General features: G+C 35.3%; 1 protein-coding gene across 1 annotated transcript in view; it reads left to right on the forward strand.

Moving 5' to 3' along the window:
* LOC110596451 (serine-rich coiled-coil domain-containing protein 2-like) overlaps nucleotides 1–21011 on the forward strand; it is a gene marked incomplete at its 3' end in the record, with an annotated part of 100834 nt that overhangs the window by 67565 nt on the left and 12258 nt on the right. Inside the window, exons 6-7 of the mRNA XM_021717072.1 lie at nucleotides 4699–4785; nucleotides 16677–16766. Coding sequence (XP_021572747.1) covers nucleotides 4699–4785; nucleotides 16677–16766 — 177 coding nt within the window. The remainder of the gene's footprint in view (nucleotides 1–4698; nucleotides 4786–16676; nucleotides 16767–21011) is intronic.

Genomic DNA, 21011 nt, shown 5'->3' on the forward strand with positions numbered 1-21011 from the left:
CCAGCTAAGAAATTATTTTTAAAGAAAAAAATTTAGGGCCAGGCTCGGTGGCTCAGCCTGTAATCCCAGCACTTTGGGAGACCGAGACAAGTGGATTGCCTGAGCTCATGGGTTCGAGATCCGCCTGGGCAACTTGGAGAGAACTCGTCTCTACAATAAATAAAAGATTAGCCAGGTGTGGTAGCGCGTGCCTGTAGTTCCGGCTACTTGGAAGGTTGAGCTGGAAGGATCGCCGGAGCCCAGCAGGTTGAGGCTGCTGGGAGCATATCACTGCACTGCAGTCTGGGTGACAGAATGATACTCCAACTTAAAACAAAAAATAAAATAAAATAAAGTTTGACTCCACCTTTTTAATACAACTGGTATCTTCACTTTTCCTCAATGTTCCTATCTAGTCTATCTATGTAGTTAATATTACATGACAGATTTACTGTTACATGGTATTTATTTCTTGCTCATACTTTGTTTCCTTACAGATAGATCATTCCTAGTCTTTTTTTTCTTATTTACGTTGAGATACAATAGCTCATCCTGTCTATTCTCCCGTATCCCAGTCTCTCTTGCACTTTCATCAGCAATTCCCCAACTATGTCATCTCATCTAAGATGGTTTAGAAGTATAGTTTCAAATGACACAAATATAATATCTTGTGCCATTAAAAATTTACAGTCTAAGCCAGGCTTGGTGGCTCACGCCTATAATCCCAGCACCTTGGAAAGTGGAGGAGAGGATTGCCCAAGTCCAGGGTTTCGACACCAGCCTGGGCAACTTGGCGAGACTTTGTCTCTACAGTAAATCAAAAAATTAGCCAGACGTGGTGGCATACACCTGTGGTTCCAGCTTTTTGGAAGGCTGAGGCAGAAGAATCACCCGAGCCCAGCAGGTCCAGGCTGCCGTTGCTGTGAGTGTGCCACTGCACTCCAGCCTGGGTAACAGAATGAGACTCACTAAAAAAAAAAAAAATTAAGAGTTCAGAATCTCCACTGGGCCTCCTATGCCTCTGATCTGATCTTTTATTTATCTCAGGACAGCTTCCTCTCCATTCTCCTGAAGAAGTATTCCAAACATTGAGCCCTTTCAAGCCCCATGCTTAGTCATTGCTTTGCAACCTCTATGGGTAGCCTTATATTCATCAAGCAAAGATCTGCTGCTTCCTGCCTTACTATCTTCTATCTCATTCTCTTTGTAGTTACAAGGAGAAAATGGCCACTATGCTGTGGATGACCACCTTTTCTTGTGTTTTTCACTCTACTGCTGCTGCTTGAGATCTATGTCTCTTCCTGCTCTTATCTGTCTTCATTGTGCTTCTACTTTCTCTTCATTGTCAGTTTATAAATTTTTGTACCTCACTTATCTTAAACTCAGTAAGTCAAATAAAATCCTTCTTGACTCTCCTTAAACCTTTTTCCAGTTATTGTGGAAACGCAGACAAATGAAAATAGCTATTGGTTTTAATGCTGTATACGTTTGGCATAATGTTTGTCTTAGAAGGTTTATTTCTTGGCTGTTTTGTAATTTTTCTCTGGAATTCTTCATACTTCTCAACATTTCTCTCCCTCACTTATTTTGTAGATTTCTCCTCTACTTTATGTTTTACTTATTTATTTTTTGAGTTAGAGTCTCACTCTGTCCCCCAGGCTGGAATGCAGTAGCATGCTCATGGCCACCCCAGCATCAGCCTGCTGGGCTCAGGCAATCCTTCCACCTCAGCCTTCCAAGTAGCTGGAACTACAGGCGTGCGCTACCACTCCTGGCTAATTTTTTGATTTATTGTAGAGATGAGGTCTTGCCAAGTTGCCCAGGCTATTCTCTAACTTGTGGGCTCAGGCAATCTGCTCACCTCAGCCTCCCAAAGTGCTGGGATTACAGACTTGAGCCCCTGCACCTGGCTTTCCTCTACTTAAAATGTTAGATTTATATCTTTAGTCCAGTCCTGTTTGAACTTTTTACTTTCATGATTTTATACACACACACACACGGGTAACATGTATAATTCCTCTCTTTCATGCTTGATAATTCATTTGCCCATTGGACATTTCTGCTCTAAGTCCTACCCATTGGTTCCTCTAACAATATGTTTAAAACACACATATTCCTATTCCTCTTTGAATATATTTATCCTTGTATGTTCTCCATTTCTTTTGGTTGCACAACTGTTCACCATATTACTCAAGCTAGAAATATGGATATCACTCTTGATTGCTTCTCTGGGCTTTTCTTTCATGGGCAGTGAATTGCCAAAATCTCCAAATTTTGATCTCTTCTCTTCTTCTCCGTCTTTATCACTCTCTTGGGTTATATTCTTACTTATCTAGAGTATTGCAATATCTCAGTAACAAGTTCCTAGCTCTATTTTGTTGGAATTTTTGTGTGTATGTGTGTCAAATTTGACCTCCCAACATCTGTCAAAGCTATCTCTAATGCAAATCTGTCATTCCCTAGCTAAGGCCATACTTGATGAGCCTATGATCTGGCCCTTGCCTAGTTTACTAGCCAAATTGTTCCTTAGTATTCACCATAGCCTTGTGCAACAGCATCACTGTTTATAATTCTCCAAACATGCAATGATTGTCCTCCCCTTTTTGTTGTTGTATGACACCTAGAATCCTTTACTCTAAAATCCAAAGCCTATCAAACCCCTCTATCTTCTCAACCTTCTGCATTCTTTAAGACTCCACTGGTGTGGAGTCTTTTCCTGATGTGTTTTCCTTTGCCTATCTTTATGTATAAAATTGGTGGTGTTCTCAACACGAAATGATAAATTTTTGAGTTACTGGGTATGCTAATTATCCTGATCTGATTATTATATGTTTGTCGATTAAAAAATAATATTTAAAGCAAGAAATAAAAAGAAATGGTTTTGGCGAAAAAAATATTAGAACCATGCCTGACAATGTGGTAAGGGCTATATATATATATAGCCCTTATCACATTGTATTTTAATTTCACTTTGACTTCATTTTCTGTATTACCTACCCATAACTACATGAATGATGGCTATTTAGTATTCTATCAAGTTGCTGTGTTATATTTCAAACAATTGAAAACTTGTAAACTTTCAGATAATACCTTCTAGTATTCTCATAATTAGAGTAATTTCTTTTCTTTGACATATATTCCTCAGGGTAGAATAATTGAACTTTCATATATACAACAGTATGTTTGTCCAGAAAGGTTAATTGCTGTGTCTGATTCTGTAGCCCCCCACACTTTTTTTTTGCAATTTAAAAAATTGCATTGGATATTTTCTCCTTAACTTAATACTTATAAAAGAATGCCTTTAGTATTTTAATTTATAGTTCTTCAGTGAGTCAGATACAAAATTTTATTGGAGATACACATACGCATACATACACACGCACACACGTGAGAACTGGCTTTTTGTCTATTGGGGCCTTGAATATAATCTGATGTGTTTAGACAGGCTGTAATATACTTGAGATATCAATCCTTTGTCATATTTGAATGGGTTTTCACCAGCTTTTAACTGTAATGTTAGTTTAGATGCTTTAAGATTTTATATAATCAGATATATTTATTATTTCTTAATAGTTTCATTTGCTACATAGCCTAGACATCAGTCCTTCTAAACGTGGCCTTAGAAATACGTTTTTCAGAATTTGTGTTCTTTTTTCTTGCTTTATGAATTTTTAAAATTCCTACACTATTAAAATTCACCTGGAGATTTTTTTAATATAGAAAACAATCTTTCCCAATTATAGGCTACATAGTGTTATTTAAAAAAGCTTTTCGTATTGTTTGAGATGCTTATGTGATATGTTAAAGCCTTTGTAAAATGTCTATTTTTGATCTCTCACTAAAGAGACTACAACAGATTTTTTTTTGTTCTCAGTGTATCTGAAGGAGATGACATACTTGTGCTCAGTAATAATACATTCTAGTTATTTGCTTACATATTTTTCTCTCTAAAAAGATATATATTTCACATGTATATTCTAATTTTCTTGTTTATACTACTTGCTCAATATATATTTCTGAATAATTGAGTAGTGGAACACAGAATGGGCTAACTATAGGATAATTTAATTGGTTTCCTGCTTACCTTGATATTAGGTTTCCATTCAGTAGTAATAGTATTAGGCATTCCTCATAGATGAATTTGACAGGATATTCTCTCTTTGATTCAGGCAGTGTTCCTGAAAAAAGTAGCTCATGGAAAAAGAATCTCCCTTATTACCCTTCAGGCACATTTATCTTTTTGCTGATTTCTGAACCAGCCACTAAATGACTCTGTGCCTTTAATTAAGCGATTCCCTTTGCTTGTTGTGTCCTTTGTTTTCTCTGAACAGGCAACTCTTGCATACCTTGAAATTTATCTGAAGTTACTGTTTTGTCTGTGATTTCTTTTGCTCTATGATTTATGTTGCAGTTTTCTTCTATGTAGAGGGGGATAACCCTCTGGTGTGTGTTTGGAATCAAATGCTTAATAAATACCTGAAAGTGCTTCATTTCTGACATCTTATAAAATACACAGCAAATGTTAGCTGTTGCTAGTATTGCTCATTGTCTACATGTCAGACTCCATTATATGATAAAATCTTAGAAGGTATTTTTTTAGTAGCAGATTTCCCCCAAAATGAACAAATAATTTATTCATTACTTTGTGTTCATCATTGATTTAATGCTTCCCATTATGGTATTTTAAATACCTCATCTTAAGTTTTTAAAATATTTCAGAATGAAGATTTATTAAATGAAATAAAACAACTTAAAGAGGAAATAAAGAAAAAAGATGAAAAGATCCAACTATTAGAACATCAACTTGTAAGTATTATAGAGTAATATGTAAACTGGAAGCTTGTCAAACTGGACAATATATATTTTTGTTTTTGTTTTTGTTTTTTTTGTTTTTTGTTTTTTTGAGTTGGAGTCTCACTCTGTCACCCAGACTGGAGTGCAGTGGCCGCTCCCGGCCACCGCAGCCTCGACCTGCTGGGCTCCGGCGATCCTTCCGCCTCAGCCTTCCGAGTAGCCGGAATTATAGGCGCACGCCACCATGCCCGGCTGATTTTTTTTTTTTGATTTATTGTAGAGATGAGGTCTCGCTGCCCAGGTGGGTCTCGAACCCGCGGGCTCAGGCAATCCATTCACCTCAGCCTCCCAAAGGCGTGGGATTACAGGCTGAGCCACCGAGCCCGGCTGACAATATATTTTTTAAAAATAAAATTCTATGTTGCAATTAGAGTTTGACTTCATTTTTGGCTTTCAAAGTTGTACTTTTGTGTTATTTTTAGGTTATATTAACTTTAGTAAAAGTTTGTGACTTAACTTTCAGTCTATATAATACATATTCAATTTGAAAAATGTTGTTGATTCATTTTAATTGGCCTCCGTTTTGGGAATTTAAAATTTATCAGTTTATATTCATTTTTATTGATATGGGGTAAATGACTTTCCTTCAGACATGTTTAAAGAAACAAGTATTGGTGAGTTGAGAATAGGGGTACATTCTCTCTCTGACTTAGATATCTGTATAGCTATCAGATTGAAGGGTGTATTACAAGAAAATGCTTTCTTATGTATGATATTGAACGATTCCTTAATCATGTTTGAATCTTTATGATTTTATAGCTGTTACAATTTTAAATGTTAGTCTCATACGAAAACAATAAGTATGTATCTTGAATTTAATTATAATTAACTATAGTTATAAAAGGCCAAAATATAAAGAAAGTAATGGCTTAAAAATCACAGCAGTCAAAAGAAAATCTTTGTTGAAAGTCAAAAGCATATTTTTGGTCTAGCAAACAATTTAGCAGTATTAAATATATATTTTTTAATGTTCAAAGAGTTAGTCATTTTGTCCACATGAGTTTCCAGTGCTATTTCTTTCTTTTCTGTTTTTTAATACTTTTTTTGGTTTTAAAATTGCGGGGTACAATTCAGGGTTAGGTATATAAATATTCATTATGCAAGTACCCTTGTTGATGAGGTAAGCCCTCCCTTCCCCTGCAGATTTCCACTACTGTCGATTATCTCCCCCCCGCAGTTTCCACTAGCAGTATGAATTATTAATCTTTCTCAAAATATAAGATATAATATGTTGAACTCTTAGCCACTGAGGTCAGATCATCGAGATCTAGCTCATGAATAAATAGAAGAGACAGATCAGATATTCTTTATTCAGATTTATAAACTTTCTTTGAAAGTTTATAAATCTGAATAAAGAATAACCTGTTATTGCAAATTGCAGTCGTACCCAATACAAAATCAAAATGGAAATAATAAGACCCGACATTTGTGTTCCAAAGGTAAAAAACAACCCAGCCAACTTTCAGGAAGAAGAAAAAAGACAGCAATAGGAAATGAAGTACGCTTCAATTTTTGCAAAAATATATTATAGAGCACAGGATATTATGAATTGTGCACTTCAGAAAAAGATTATTAGCTTCATATTTTATATCCAGATAAGTTTTTATTTATATAAAAAGGTAAATTCTTAGACTTGAGGATGTCAAAAAATATGCTACTCAGTTAATAATACACGTTACATACTTGAGAGAGAAATTGAAAAATAACTCAAGAATAAGGAAATAAAGATTAAAATAAATGAGTGGTGAAATGGAAACCATCTTTAGAGAAACTAAGTTTCTAAAGTTACAAATCACTAGTTGGAGAAGACTTTTACTACTCATTATTTTATCTCATGTAAAGTACATGTCATTTGAATGTTGTAATTTGTTTGAATTTATAAACCTTTAACTTTTTGGAAACTAAAAAATGTTACTTTTAATTTTAAAATTTTAAGTTGCTGTTAATTTTGGAAAATATTTAGATTAAATATGTTCCAGTAAGAAGGTAAGGAATATGCTGAAGGAAGCCAGAAGTACTAAATTTTTTATCTCTATAAATGAATAGCCCAAGTTATTCTTTATTTTTGAAACATACTAGATAAATTATAATAATGTGTATGAAATGCTTTAACATAACTGTTAGTAGGTTGGAATAATGTATCTTACAAAAGATAAAAGTTAAAAAAAAGACATAAAAATGGAAAAATATCAAGGAAAATACAAAAACATCAAAACTAAAGTAACAGAAATTAGACCAAATGTAACAAATATAATAATGACTGCAAATGGTCTTATCTCTTGGCGAGAGATTCCTTGAGGATTTAAAGAATCTGGTAATTTGCTTTGTATAAAAGAAATTTAGCTAAAATAAAATGGCTTTCAATAAGGCTGAACATAAAAGGTTGGGGAAACAATAAAATTATTCTTATAAAAAATACTGGGGTAGTCTGGGCAACTAGCGAGACCCTAACTCTACCAAAAATAAAAATAAAAAATTTAGCTGGGCATGGTGATGCATGCTTGTAGTCCTAGCTATTCAGGAGGCTGATGTGGGAGGATCACTTGAGCATAGAGGGTCAAGGTTGTGGTAAACTGCACTCTAGCTTGGGTGATGGAGCAAGACTGTCTCTCAAAGAAAAAAATAGTAGGGTCGCAATATTAAAATTAGAAAAGTAAATTTAAAATAGAAAGAATTATAAAAAAAGATCACGTTATATTAATGTGATTAATAAATAATGAAAAATGAATCTTTTTATCCTGAAGAGTTCTAATAAAGTATATTATTTATTTTTTGAGTCAGAGTCTGGCTCTGTTACCCAGGCTGGAGTGCAGTGGAATGATCATGGCTCACCACAATTTTGACCTTCTGGACTCAGGCAGTCCTTCTACCTCAGCCTTCTGAGTAGCTGGGACTGCAGGCATGCGCCTCTACTCTTGGCTAAGTTTTGAGTTTTTTGTAGAGATTATGAGGTCTTGCTATGTTGCCAAGGCTGGTCTCGAACTCCTAGGGTCAAGCAATCCTTCTGTCTTGGCCTCCCAAAGTGCTGGGATTACAGTTATGAGCCACCACACCTGGCCAATAAGGTATTCTTTTAATCTTGGTATGTGTCTTTTAAAAATAAAAACAAATCTCTTCATACCTGAAGTAATATTATTATCTTTAAGCAATTACTCTTAATTTCTTAATATCTTCTAATACCTACTTCATATTCACTTTTCTCTAGTTATTCTAAAAACATCTTATAAATTTGATTTGTTTAAACTGGAATTCAATGCAGGACCGTGCATGATAACTGGTTATACTTCTTTTTGAGTTGAAGTCTCACTCTGTCACCCAGACTGGAGTGCAGTGGCCGCTCCCGGCCACTCCAGCCTCGATCTGCTGGGCTCCAGCGATCCTTCCGCCTCGGCCTTCCAGGTAGCTGGAACTACAGGCACGCGCTACCACGCTCGGCTAATTTTTATTTTTATTTTTTTTGATTTATTGTAGAGATGAGGTCTCGCTTGCCCAGGCGGGTCTCGAACCTGCGGGCTCAGGCAATCCACTCACCTCAGCCTCCCAAAGGCATGGGATTACAGGCTGAGCCACCAGACCCGGCTATATTTCTTAAATGTCTTTTAATTTAGAGCTACACTTTTTGTTGTTGTTGTACTGACATGTTAGACTGAGCCAGTTGTCCTGAACATATCTCACCTTGAAAATGGTTTTTAGAAAGATATAAGAAATTTGAAGAGAATCCTAAAGAAAGAGAATAAGAAAAGTGAAAGTGTTGACCAGTATGTACCTTGAGCTTTTTTGTATTTGTTATACTAAACCTAGGAATTATATTTATTGCAAAAGAGCTTTTCACCTGTTTTTCTAGGTGCTGTGCATAATTTTCCTAAAGATTACTCAGGAGGCTTTGGTGCGTTTCAGCTAGAAATTTCCTCTGTAAACACATTAAAATTACATGAGTCTATTTGAAAATTGCAAGGGAGTTGTGTTCTGTACTAAGAGAACTTTGTGAAACTTACTTGACACTGACAGTTGACAGTTCCTGTTCTTCAGTCTAAAAATTAATATTAGTGTGATTTTTGTCAACATAAATTTAGAGGATTAGAGAAGATTCACTGTTTCTCATTGCAAGCCATGATCATGTGTAAAGCTAATGCCTTTACACACATTAGTTGAGTTTTAAGTTCTTTTTGTAGTAGAAAATTAGAAGCCATTCAGAAATATTTTAATACTATAAATTTTAGTTATGGAGCTCTAGAAAGGCACTTATTCAAATCAAGAGAATTTTAAAAGATACAAACCACTCAAAAGTATAGATAAGTAACAGCAGTTTTCACGTTATGAAAACTAAAATTGACTTTCTATTTTAAATTTATTTTTTTCCTTTCCTTATGCCTCTAAACTACTTTTTTTTTTAAATAGAAAAAAGTCATCAGAAGAACCGTGGGCTAGGAATTAGAGGACTCTTTTGTCTCCAATATTAACTAACTGAACAACATTGGCAGTTTCCATCACTTCTCTCTAGTGCTTTTTTTAATCCAACATATAAAGGTTTTTTTTAGATGATTTCAGAATCCCTTTTCAGTTCTAGCCTTTTCTTTAAAAAAATATACATACAACTCTAATCTGTGTTTGTAAGCAAACTTTCAGAAAAACAAAGAAAGTATAGTATAAAGTGCTTAATTCATATTTTATGAAATGTGCTGGTATAAAATCAGATTGCAGTGTTCCAAGAATCAACTGAAAGGTGTAGAGGTTTGACTATTCAAACTTTATTCCAAAATGCTAAGAATACCCATTTATATTCCCCTCAATCCACTAGTTAATTTAGATATGTTTACTCATTGAATTCTCAGAATTATCTTATGAAAGAGCTATGTTAAGTGGAACTCAAGTTAAGTGGTTTAGCAGTGTAGTATATTTGAAAAACCATGAAAGACCTAGGTTCAAATCCTGACTTTGTACCTTAACGTCCATGCTCTCTTAGGGAAGTCTAGTAATCTCTCCTAAGCCTCTTCTGTAAATGGGGATAATAAAAATAGTACTGACCATACAGAGTTCAGATAGATGAACTACAGATGTAAACTACCTAGTGCGTGGCCTATGGGTACACAATAAACAGTAACTCATATAACCCCTAAATCACTTAGTATAAGTCAGTGCATACCTTATGATGTTTTAAGTTAAATGTAAAAGTCTCTAACTAAAAGTGACTTTAAAAATAAGAACAGTTGTAAACTCAAATAGCAAAAAAATATGAGTGGAGACCCTAAAAACCAGGAATAATCTTTTGGAGGCATACTCCTTATAATAGAATATTTGAAATGTGTTTCCCTGGATCAAACGATCAACCAAAGCTTTTATCTGGAAGTTTTGAGAAGGTTGCATCATGATTTTCAAAAGAAACGACCCTAGTTCTGGCAAACAGGTGACTGTTTTTTCTACCATGTCAAGGCACCAGCCCGCTCCATGCTGAGTGTTTCAGGAGTTTTTGACCAAAAACAGCATGACCTCCGTGCCCCACCCTTGCTATTCAACCTATCTTGCCCCAAACTACTTTTTTTGTTTCCCTGATGGAAGAAGTCCTCCATGTGGAAGAGGTGAAACAAAAAATGGCAGAAATACTAAAAGGCATCAAAATTGATGAGTTCAAAACTGTTTTGCGCATTGGAAAAAAGCATGTCGATAGATTTATTGCATCAAATGGAGAGTACTTTGAAGGTGATTGAAGTTTAAACACGTAAGAGTAAATACACAATTTTTTATTAAATAAATGATGGTTTTTTGGGGTCCCTTGTATAAGTCCCAAAAGTAATTTATTTATTAATTATAGAGTTGTGGGGTACAAGTGAGGATTTACTACAAAAGTAGGCTGCATGCAAGTGAAGTTTGGGCTTCTAGGTGGCCCTCACTCCTCCCGGTAGTGGACCAGGGACCCTTTGTGTTGTCACATGCCTCCCACCCTCCTCCTTCCCTCCCTTCCTTAGTACTGCCCAGAGACTGCCAATCCCACCTTTGTGGTCACGTGACTAGTGTTGGGCCCACTTAGGAGTGAGAACATATCGTATTTAGGTCTTTGTTTTTGTGATAGTTAACTTAGTATGATGGTCTCTAACTGCATCTGAATTGCTGCAAGGACCATGATTTTGTTCTTCTTTATGACTGTGTAATACTTCATTTTGTTTATGTATTACATTTTCATTATTTAGTCCACTTTCTATGGGCAGCAGGGTTTGTTCCATGTTTTTGCTGTCGTGAATAGTGTGGCAATAAGCATGCGTGTGCAGATGTCTTTTTTGTAGAGTGATTTATGTTCCTCTGGGTATATTTCCAAAAGAAGGATTGCTGGATTGTATAGAAGATCAATTTTTAGTTCTTTTAGAAATTACCACACTGCTTTCCATAGAGGTTTTAACTAGCTTGCACTCTTACCAACAGTGTCAAAGTGTTCCCTTTCCCCTACACACATGCCAGCAGAAGTTGTTTTTGACTTATTAGTGATAGCCATCCTTACTGGAGTTAGGTGGTATCTCATTGTAGTTTTGATTTGCATTTCTCTGATGATTAGTGAGGCTGAGCATTTTTCCATGTGTCTGTTGGCGGCTTGTATGTTGTCTTTTAATAAGTGTCTCTGTTCTTTGCACTTTTTAAAAATGGGGTTGTTTGTTTTTTATCCTTTCACTTTGTTTGAGTTCCTTGTAGATCCTGGATGTTAGGCCTTTGGCAGATGCATAATTAGCAAATATTTTTTGCTATTCTGTGAGTTGTCTCTTTACTCTCTTGATGGTTTCTTTTGCTGTACAAAAGCTTTTCAGTTTGATGAGGTCCCACCTGTCTATCTTAGCTTTTCTAGCACTTGCTTTTGGGGACTTGGCCATGAATTCATGGCCTACTCTGATGTCCAGAAGGGACTACATTTTCTTCTAGGATTCTTACAATTTGATGTTTTATATATAAATCGTCGATACATTTTTAAGTTGATTTTTTTATATGATGATAAATAAGGGTCTGGTTTCATTCTTTTGCATGTGGTTAACCAGTTTTCCCAGCACCATTTGCTAAACATGGTCTCCTTTCCCAATGATTGTCAAAGATGAGTTAGTTGAGATACTGTGTTTTTACTTTCAGAATCTCTGTCCTATTCCATTGGTCTATGTACCTATTCCTGTACCAGTACCATGCTGTCTTGGTTACTGTAACCTTGTAATAAAGTCTGATACCTCCTGCTTTGTTTCTTTTGCTGAGGATTGTTTTGGCTATTCATGCTCTTTTTTGTTTTCATATGAATTTCGGTATTGTCATTTCTAGGTCTGTGAAAAATGATGTTGGTAATTTGATGAGTATTGCATTGAATCCATAGATTGCCTTGGGTTGGATAGACATCTTGACAGTACTGATTTTTCCAGTCCATGAACATGGGATGTTTTTCCAATTGCTTGTGTCAACCTTGATTTCTTTGAGCAGCATTTTGCAGTTCTTATTGTAAAAGTCTTTCATTTCTCTGAATATGTGTATGCCAAGGTATTTCATTTGTGTGTGGGTGGGGGGATATTGTAAATGGAATATGTTTTTCATTTGGTTCTTTACATGCTTGTTGTTGGTGTATAGAAATGCAACTCTCTTTTGCAAGGTACTGTGTAACCCGAGACTTTACGAAAGGCATTATCAGTGCTAGGTTTCTGACAGACTCCTAGGGTTTTCTAGGTATAGAGTCATACTGCACGCCAAGAGGGATAGCTTAACTTCTTCTTTTCCTATTTGGATACCCCTGATTTTTCTCTCTTTCTTGATTGCTCTGGCTTGGATTTCCAGCACTGTGTTGAATAGAGGGGTGAGAGGTGGCATCCTTATCTTGTTCTAGTTCTTAGAGGGAATGCATCCAGCTTCTGCCCATTGAGCCAAATGTTAGCTGTAAGTTTATGATAGATGGCTCTTATTGTTTTGAGGAATGCTCCTTCTTTGCCTAGGTATTCGAGGGTTTTTGTCAAGAAGGGAGGCTGGATTTTGTTAAATGCTTTTTCTGGATCTAATGAGATAATCATGTGGTTCTTGGTTTTACATCTGTTAATGTGCTGAGTTACGTTTATTGTCTCGTGAATGTTGAACTAGCCCAGCATCCTGGGAATGAAACCCACCTGGTCATGTTGGATGATCCTTCAGACGTGTTATTGGATCCAGTTTGCTAGAATCTTGTTGATAATTTTTGCATCTATGTTCTTTAAGGAGATTGGCCTGTAATTCTCGTTCCTTGTTGGGATTGGATTGGATCAGTATGATGTTAGCTTCATAAAATGAAGTAGGGAGAATTCTCAGTTACTTGGAATACTTTCAGTAAGATTGGTATCAGCTCCTCTTTATATACCTTGTAGAATTCAGCTGGGAGGCCATCTGGTCTAGGGCTTCTTTTGGTGGGGCGGTTTCTTACAACTGAGTCAATTTCCTGGATTGTTATTGGTCTAAATAGAGTTTCAGTTTCTTCTTGTTTCAACCTTGGGAGGTAGTGTGACACCAGAAAATCCTCCATTTCCTTTAGGTTTTCTAGTTTATTTGCATACTGATATTCATAGTAATCTCTGATAATCTTTTAAATTTCTTCAGGGTCAGTTGTGACTTTGCCTTCTTCATTTCTAATTGTGTTTACTTGGACTTTCTCTTTTTTTAGTCAATCTGCCCAGGGGTTCTCAAACTTGGTTATCCTTTCAAAGGACCAGCTTTTTGTCTTATTGATCCTTTCAATGATATTTTTCTCTTCTGTAGTCTGCAATTGTGCCCTTATCTTAGTGATCTGAATTTTTCTGAAGTTAGGAGCTCTATGATCTTTTCTTTCCAGTTCCCTTAGGTGTGATGTTAGGTTGTTTACATGTGATCTTTCTATTTTCTTGATGTGTGCATGCCGTGCTATCAATTTTCCTCTCAACACTATTTTCATGGCATCCCAGAGATTCTGATAAGATGTGTCTTTGTTTTCGTTTATTTCCAGGAAACTTTTTATTTCTGTCTTGATTTCTGTGTTGACTCAGAAGTCGTTCAGCTGCATGTTGCTTAGTGTCCATCTCTTTATGTGTTTTGGGGGGATCTTGGTGGCAGCGATATTTTTTTTTATCCTGCTGTGATCTGAGAAGATACATGGTATTATTTTGACCTTTTGAAATTGGTTCACACTAGATTTGTTCAGACTTGCAAACAAGAATATATACAAATGAGGACTCACAAAAAAACTATAATTATCTTTATATGGTATTCTTGAAATTTGTTCCTCTAGATCAAATGGTCAACTAAAGGTCTTATCTGGAAGTTTTGAGGAGATTGTGTCATGGTTTTCGAAAGAAACATCCTGAGTTTTGGCAAGCAGGTGACTGGTTTTTCTGCCATGACAAGGCACTAGCCCTCACCACGATGACTGTTAAGCAGTTTTTGACCAAAAATACCATGACCTCCAATGCCCCACCCTCCCTATTCAACCAATCTTGCCCTGAACTATGGTTTTTTGTTTCCTCGGATTTAAAAAGTCCTGAAAGGGAAACATTTTGCTGATGTGAAAGGGGTGAAACAAAAAATGGCAGAAGCACTAAAAGGCATCAAAATGGGCAAGTTCAAAACTGGGGAGTGGACAAAGCATCTCAGTAGGTGTATTGGGTAAAGTTCTGAGCTAGCTTTGCTGGAATATACTTGATTGTCTTTTCATGGTCCCAAGATGTCTGCTATAGCTCTGTGTGTCACATTCTTACACAGTAATACTCGAGTGCCTGTTTTTCTAAAAAAAGGAATTCTTTGTCAGAAATACCCCAGACTTTCCTTATGTTTTATTGGCTAGATTTGGGTTACTTGTCCCTACCTAAGTGTAAAGAAATGGGATTAACCAGATTGGTTCAGACTAATCAAGGTTTTCTTCTTGTGATAAGAGATTAGGATACATTTCCCTGAATATGTGACAAGTGATCATCTGAACACAAGCAATGCGGAAAGTAGATGGTGTGTAAATGATATGGGTAGTTGTATTATATATTTTAAAGTATCACTAAAACCCAGGCTTTCCAAATTATGGAAAATTCAAATATTTGCCAAATATTATTATTCACGTGTTGGCATATGGCCCACAGGATGGAAATTACAAATGATTCCCTACTTAAGAATTTTTTATTGTACAATGGCACTAAAATGATACTTATTCATTATGCTCCTTATCTTACAATGCAGTTACATCCTGTTAAACCCATTATAAATTGAAAATATCTTAAGTTGAAAGTACATTTTCGGGCCGGGCTCGGTGGTTCAGCCTGTACTCTTAGCACTTTGGGAGACCGAGACGAGTGGATTGTCTGAGCCCGTGGGTTCGAGACCCGCCTGGGCAACTTGGCGAGACCTCATCTCTACAATAAATCAAAATAATTAGCCAGGCGTGGTAGTGCGCGCCTGTAGTTCCGGATATTTGGAAGGCTGAGGTGGAAGGATCACTGGAGACCAGCAGATTGAGGCTGCGGTGGCTGGGAGCGTGCCACTGCACTCCAGTCTGGGCGATAGAGTGAGACTCCAACTCAGAAAAAAACGAAAAAAAAAAGAGTACGTTTTCAAAAATACTGTGATAGGTTTATGGGGATCTAACCATATCTTAAATTGTAAATTTAATTCTGGAATTACCATAGGATGGAATAAGTAATGTACTTGCATTACAATAAGTGTTTATCATTATATTTTTTCTTTATATACCTCTTTTATATGTTAAAAAGGAAGTCCTATTTTAGTGAATTCCAAGAGATTCCCAGTTGACTTGTTTATATATTGAACTTTGTTTCAGTGACTATCCTTTTTCATAGGAATGAGAAATATGTCTGTATTAAGCCACCACAGCCTTGACCTGCTGGGCTCAGGTGATCTTTCCACCTCAGCCTTCCAAGTAGCTGGTACTACAGGCATGTGCCACTATGCCAGACTAGAGATTTTTGTTTTTAATTAGATTTTATTTTGTGTAAGGAAGTTCAAATGATCTGATTGCAATTAAGAAAAACTTTGAATGTTGGTAAATATTTTTAAAGTGGAAATATTTTTAACTCAATGCAATAATCAAGACATAGGTTTTCCTATAATAAAGTATATTTACCTCCAGTGGAGTTGTTTAACAAGTAATATGTTTATTTTCCAGTTTCCACACTAAGGGAAAATTCTCTTTATCAAACTTTTCATTCTTTTTTTTTTTTTTTGAAATTGATGATATTTGAGATTCAAAGTTTACATAATAGGTACATTACTTTGCGTGCTTTGAATAGAATCATGTAAAATGAGATGGTCAGATGCATCTTATAAAAGGAGAGAGATCCTTTAGAACATTTCACTTCAATTAAGTCAACACATCTTGAAAGAGACTTCATGGCATTGCACATGTGAACAGACATCCTGACAGATGAAATAGTGAATTTAATGTCCAGTAGAGTCCCATCCAAAATGCATATGAGAAACTGTGCTGCAGTCACTGTAGTACCATAATAGTTTAGGGAAATACTATAAATTTAGCAGTCGTATTCTTTATATACTGTTTATTGCTATATATGTTCTACATTTATATACTTAATATAAACATAGTTTGCTTTATGAACAATATAAGAGATTGCCAAGGGTAATTTGGATTATTCAAAATTCTAGCCTTTCTGGCTTGCAAGCCCAACCCCTGCATAAGATGAGAGATGACTGAATAGACCTTGATGTTTGCTGTAGACACTTTTTTTCTTCAGAAAAGTAGCCAGAACTATTTTTCAGTGCATGAGTTTTTTTATTCATTTGGCTTGGTGCCTCTTAAGAAAGCCCCTAATTAATTACCTTGTTGTTGTGTATTTACAGAATTCAACCATTGTAAAAATTGTGTTTTTGTCTAGGCAACTCAGTATAACTGCCACCAAAAATCTAAAGTGGAAAAATGCACATATGCTGATAAATATACCCAAACACCCTGGAGACGAATTTCTGTAAGTAACATGGACTCTTAATCTCCTCTCCTGTCTTTTGCTATTTTGATGTTTTATTCTACTCCTTTTACTCTAATCTCTAATAATTTTGAATCTGTCATGGCTGTAAATTTTTTTTCTTAAGTAGTTTGTTTTTGCTTGTCTCTTAGGTGTTCGTGTGCTTTAAAAGCTTCTCTTGTGTCTTATATAAGCGAATGTGCATTTAATAGCTTTTCCATTCTGCATACTATAGCTCATTTTATTGAGTGTCTACTCTCCTCTCACTGCATGTATTTATGAGAGTATTTTCCACATGCCTTAAAGGAAACAGGAATCCAGTATGCAGTCATCCCACTTTAGCAGCATATAACACTTTGAAAATATGTGATGTAGCATGTTCCTTTTTTTAATTGAAGCTTTTAAAATATGTTTGCTTTAATTACTCAAATGAATGTTGAAGGTGTTAGGAAATATAAATGCATCTATAGACAGAAAAGTTTATATTTTAGGCAGAATTAGGGAATGGTTTCTTCTGAGCAGTAGAAAGCAACCATGTATTCCATGCTTGTTTTCTGTTTTTTGAAAAATATTATGTCTCAAAACATTTAGTGCTAAAAATAACCTGACTGTAATTTAATCTGAGTTTGTCAGAATTCAGTTCAGGATATGGGTGAGCCAGAGCATCATCATATGGCCATTAGTCATCATTATTCTGTTATATGAAGTCAGATAATAGACATTTCTCATTATGCAAATGCCTAATAAGCCAGCCTTGACTCTTCTTTTGCTTATATTTAGCAGTGAAATCCTGGTAACAAATATGAAGAAGAGCATATAATGATTAATGTGGATAACAATCCAATTTATAAAATTTAGCTTATAGGCCTTTAAAGTTTATAAAATTATTTTGTTTCTTTTCATGTAACAGGTAATTATTTTTTGTGTGTTTATAAGGTATGATGGTAGGAATTAATTTATCCCACAAAAGTTTGATGATCTCTTATTTCAGATATTTGGCTCTTGAAGTTGAAGTGGGGAATTTGGGGAGGCAATACACAGACAAATAAAGATTTCTCCATTTATAAGTACTTATTAAAGGAACTGGCAATGCATTGATACAGTTAAAGTGCCATAAATCTATAGTTTGAAAGGATTGGGAAAGTCTAGTTGATGGAATTAAGGAGCTTGTTGAGGGTTATGATTGAGTCATAGAAAGCAAAAGATGGCAATAGACAGAGGTGATGTAACGGAATGTGGAAATTCATCTGCCTGGAGACAGATGAATCTTATATAAAAGATTGTGTCTTATGCCTCTAGATGGAGATTTCAGCTTTTCGGTTTCTCCAGCTTCCCAATTTTGTGCTTTCTGACTGTGTTATAAGATTGATGATTTCATTAAGCATGAGAAATTTCATTTTGTCATTCTCATGGAAGTCCAGCCCTCTCTGCTTCCCTCAATGTCATTGTTCTGTATAGTTGATATTAGTGTGTCTCCTCACCAGATAAAAGTAACTGGTGTAATGTTATCTAAGTATATTCTAGAATATATTCCTGAGTTAGTTTTACTATGATCTTGGCTAAAGTGAAAATCAGTTTTCCAGCCTAGCACTCTTAATAAACCCAGACTTAAACTTTTACTAATTACCTATGACTATAGAAATCACTTGACTAATTACCTTTGTTTTATAGATAAAGTAACAAAAGCCAGGAAGATTAAAAGGCATATTGAAGTTTCCATAATTCATAAGTGACTGAGCTAGTACTATACTGTGACGTAGGATTCCTGACTGCTGGTTCAAGGATTCTTTCCTCCAAAAGCACACTGAGGATCCTGGGAGGATGAGAGTTTTTTCGGATTAAAATGGGAGTAGTAGCCTTAGTTAAAAAAAAAAAAAAAAATACAGGCAAATAGGTGGAAGGTATAATTAGGCAGTAAGCACATGATTGTAGCTTGACCACAGATGTATATTTAGGGAAACAGTGGAAGTTAGTGTGAAAGCTTATTTTGAGGTTAAAGTCAAACTTTTAATCTAATAATTACTAAAAGGGTGGATTTAGTGGGTTTACTGAGTTGTAGTTACTTAGTTAAATAAGTAGCTATATCTTTATTTACTTAATTAAATAACAGTTATTAAATATTAGATTAAATATTGGGTTTACTCTGGTATTTTTTCTGCTTTTGAACTTAATTGAAATACATTTGAAGTGTATTATTTTGGAAATCATTTACTACAATTAACAATTGTTTTCTTTTTTCTTTACAAAGGATACACTTTAAGTGTTCTTTTTTAGCAGAACCAAACATGTTTAAACAAGATTTGGTAGGGATGTGGAGATGCAGTATGATTCTTCTCTGGAAACATTTAGCTTGTTAGGCAGTAATTTGGTGAGTTGAAACATGTTATGTTAAAGTCTCCAGGCTTAGTTTAAGTAAAAAGGTTTTTTTGGATCTGGTTAAGCCTTTGAGAAGGGTGAAAGTTACAATCTAAGTCTTGTTCTTCACCTTTCTTTTACTATCTTAGGAAATTTAAATGTCCTCTTGACACTGTCTTAACCACTTGATAATAGTAGAATTTGCCTCAGAGATTTGTAACACAAATGTGAACATTTCCTGTGAACATTTCCTTTGAACATTTCCTAGACATGATGGAAGAAATCTGGTTGCAATGGAAGGTGGAAAAGAATGTGGAGAAGAGTGGGTTACTGTCTGTAGAACTTGTTAGCAGCCATTTAGGAGGTGAAAAGAAATATGAAAAAAAAAAAAAAAAGAAACATCTTTCAGAATCTACCAGAGGAAGGAGAATGGTGAGCCACCAAAAGCATTAAAGCAATAGAAATTTTAACGGATTGAGCCCAATATAAATTTTCTGTATAGATTTTTCCAAAGGGATTTTGGTATTACCTAATGGCTGCAAATAAGATCTTTGTTGTAGAAAACCAACGGGAAATAACAGGAGGAAATAAAGTAGTAAAACTGGGGAAAGAAAGAAAAGCAGATATTCACTTACTCAGCAGATGTACTTACTCCAAGAAAACCACTGTCTTAATCTGAGAGTGGTAATATGAAGAAGAAACAGTCCCAGTCTTGAAAATGCTTATAGAACCCTCCAATATGCCTAAATGGTATTAATCTTGTTCTTTTCCTATACATGAAGAAGCTTAGACTAATATATGATTTAATGCAAGTACTTATACAGCATTCTTATGTGAGAAGCCGTATTTTCCAACTTGTAGGTAGTATATTGTTGCCTTCCTTTTGAGTGACTGTAGGAAGTCAGGTGGCTAGAAGGAATAGAGAGGAGGAAAAGGTCATAGCTTTGGGAAGGGAGGACAGAGGCTTAATATCATCAGTGAGGGATCATGATAAGGACTTACTTTTCTGAGGGAAAAAAAACAGGTGCTCAGGTATGCATTGTGTGATAGAGGTCTTTGCAGTCTATTGTGATAATCCACAGAAACATACTTGTATTTAAAATTCCTGGGAGAAAAGTATTTATGGTTGAAAAAGCATAGTTTCAGTAAGAATATAAGAGAAAAATCCTTTGCAACCAAGTTAGATTCAATCTATTGTTATTAGGAAGAAGCATGTTGACATAGTAAATGACATAAGTCATTTTCTCAATAGAAAGAATGATAAATTCAACACCACTTTTTAAAATAATGAAAAAAATTGGAATACCAAGGATACTTTATGAGTGACGTAGAGCTAAAGGTGAGGGGCATTCTAAAGTGGCTTTTTTCTTCCCTGTCCCTTTTTATAGGGAGGTATATTCATTCTCTAGCAAATAGAAAATAAATAAACAAAACAGTTTAATAAAAATTTAATTTACTCAAGTAATACCACTGGCAACCATTAACATTTTATATATGGTTTTTCCAGCCTTTTTGAGGTGAGACATTATCTATATGTGCATGTGCAGAGCTGTTGTACCTATTTAGTAGAATTATGTTGTACATACTTTATCTTAACCTGCCTAGGTAGTGGTAGTAGTGGTTGCTATAATTACTATTTGGTTTGACTTTTTGCTAAACCAAAATGGAAGGAATGTATCAGCTTTAATCAATTAAGAATGCATTTCCTTACTGGTCCTCTGTAAGTTTCTTGAAATACATTGCCACAATTTTCTCTGAAAGATTTATGTAGGTTTATACTGCCAGCAGCTAAGTACGATAAGAAAGTGGCTTGGTGGCCATGTTAGGTTGTGTGATTTACATGCATGTTTGATGCCATTGGGTTATGAAAGCCTGTGATATTTCCCTTTACAA

The sequence above is a fragment of the Carlito syrichta genome, unplaced genomic scaffold, assembly GCF_000164805.1.
Source record: "Carlito syrichta isolate Samal-C Ts95f unplaced genomic scaffold, Tarsius_syrichta-2.0.1 Scaffold309262, whole genome shotgun sequence".
NCBI lineage: Eukaryota > Metazoa > Chordata > Mammalia > Primates > Tarsiidae > Carlito > Carlito syrichta.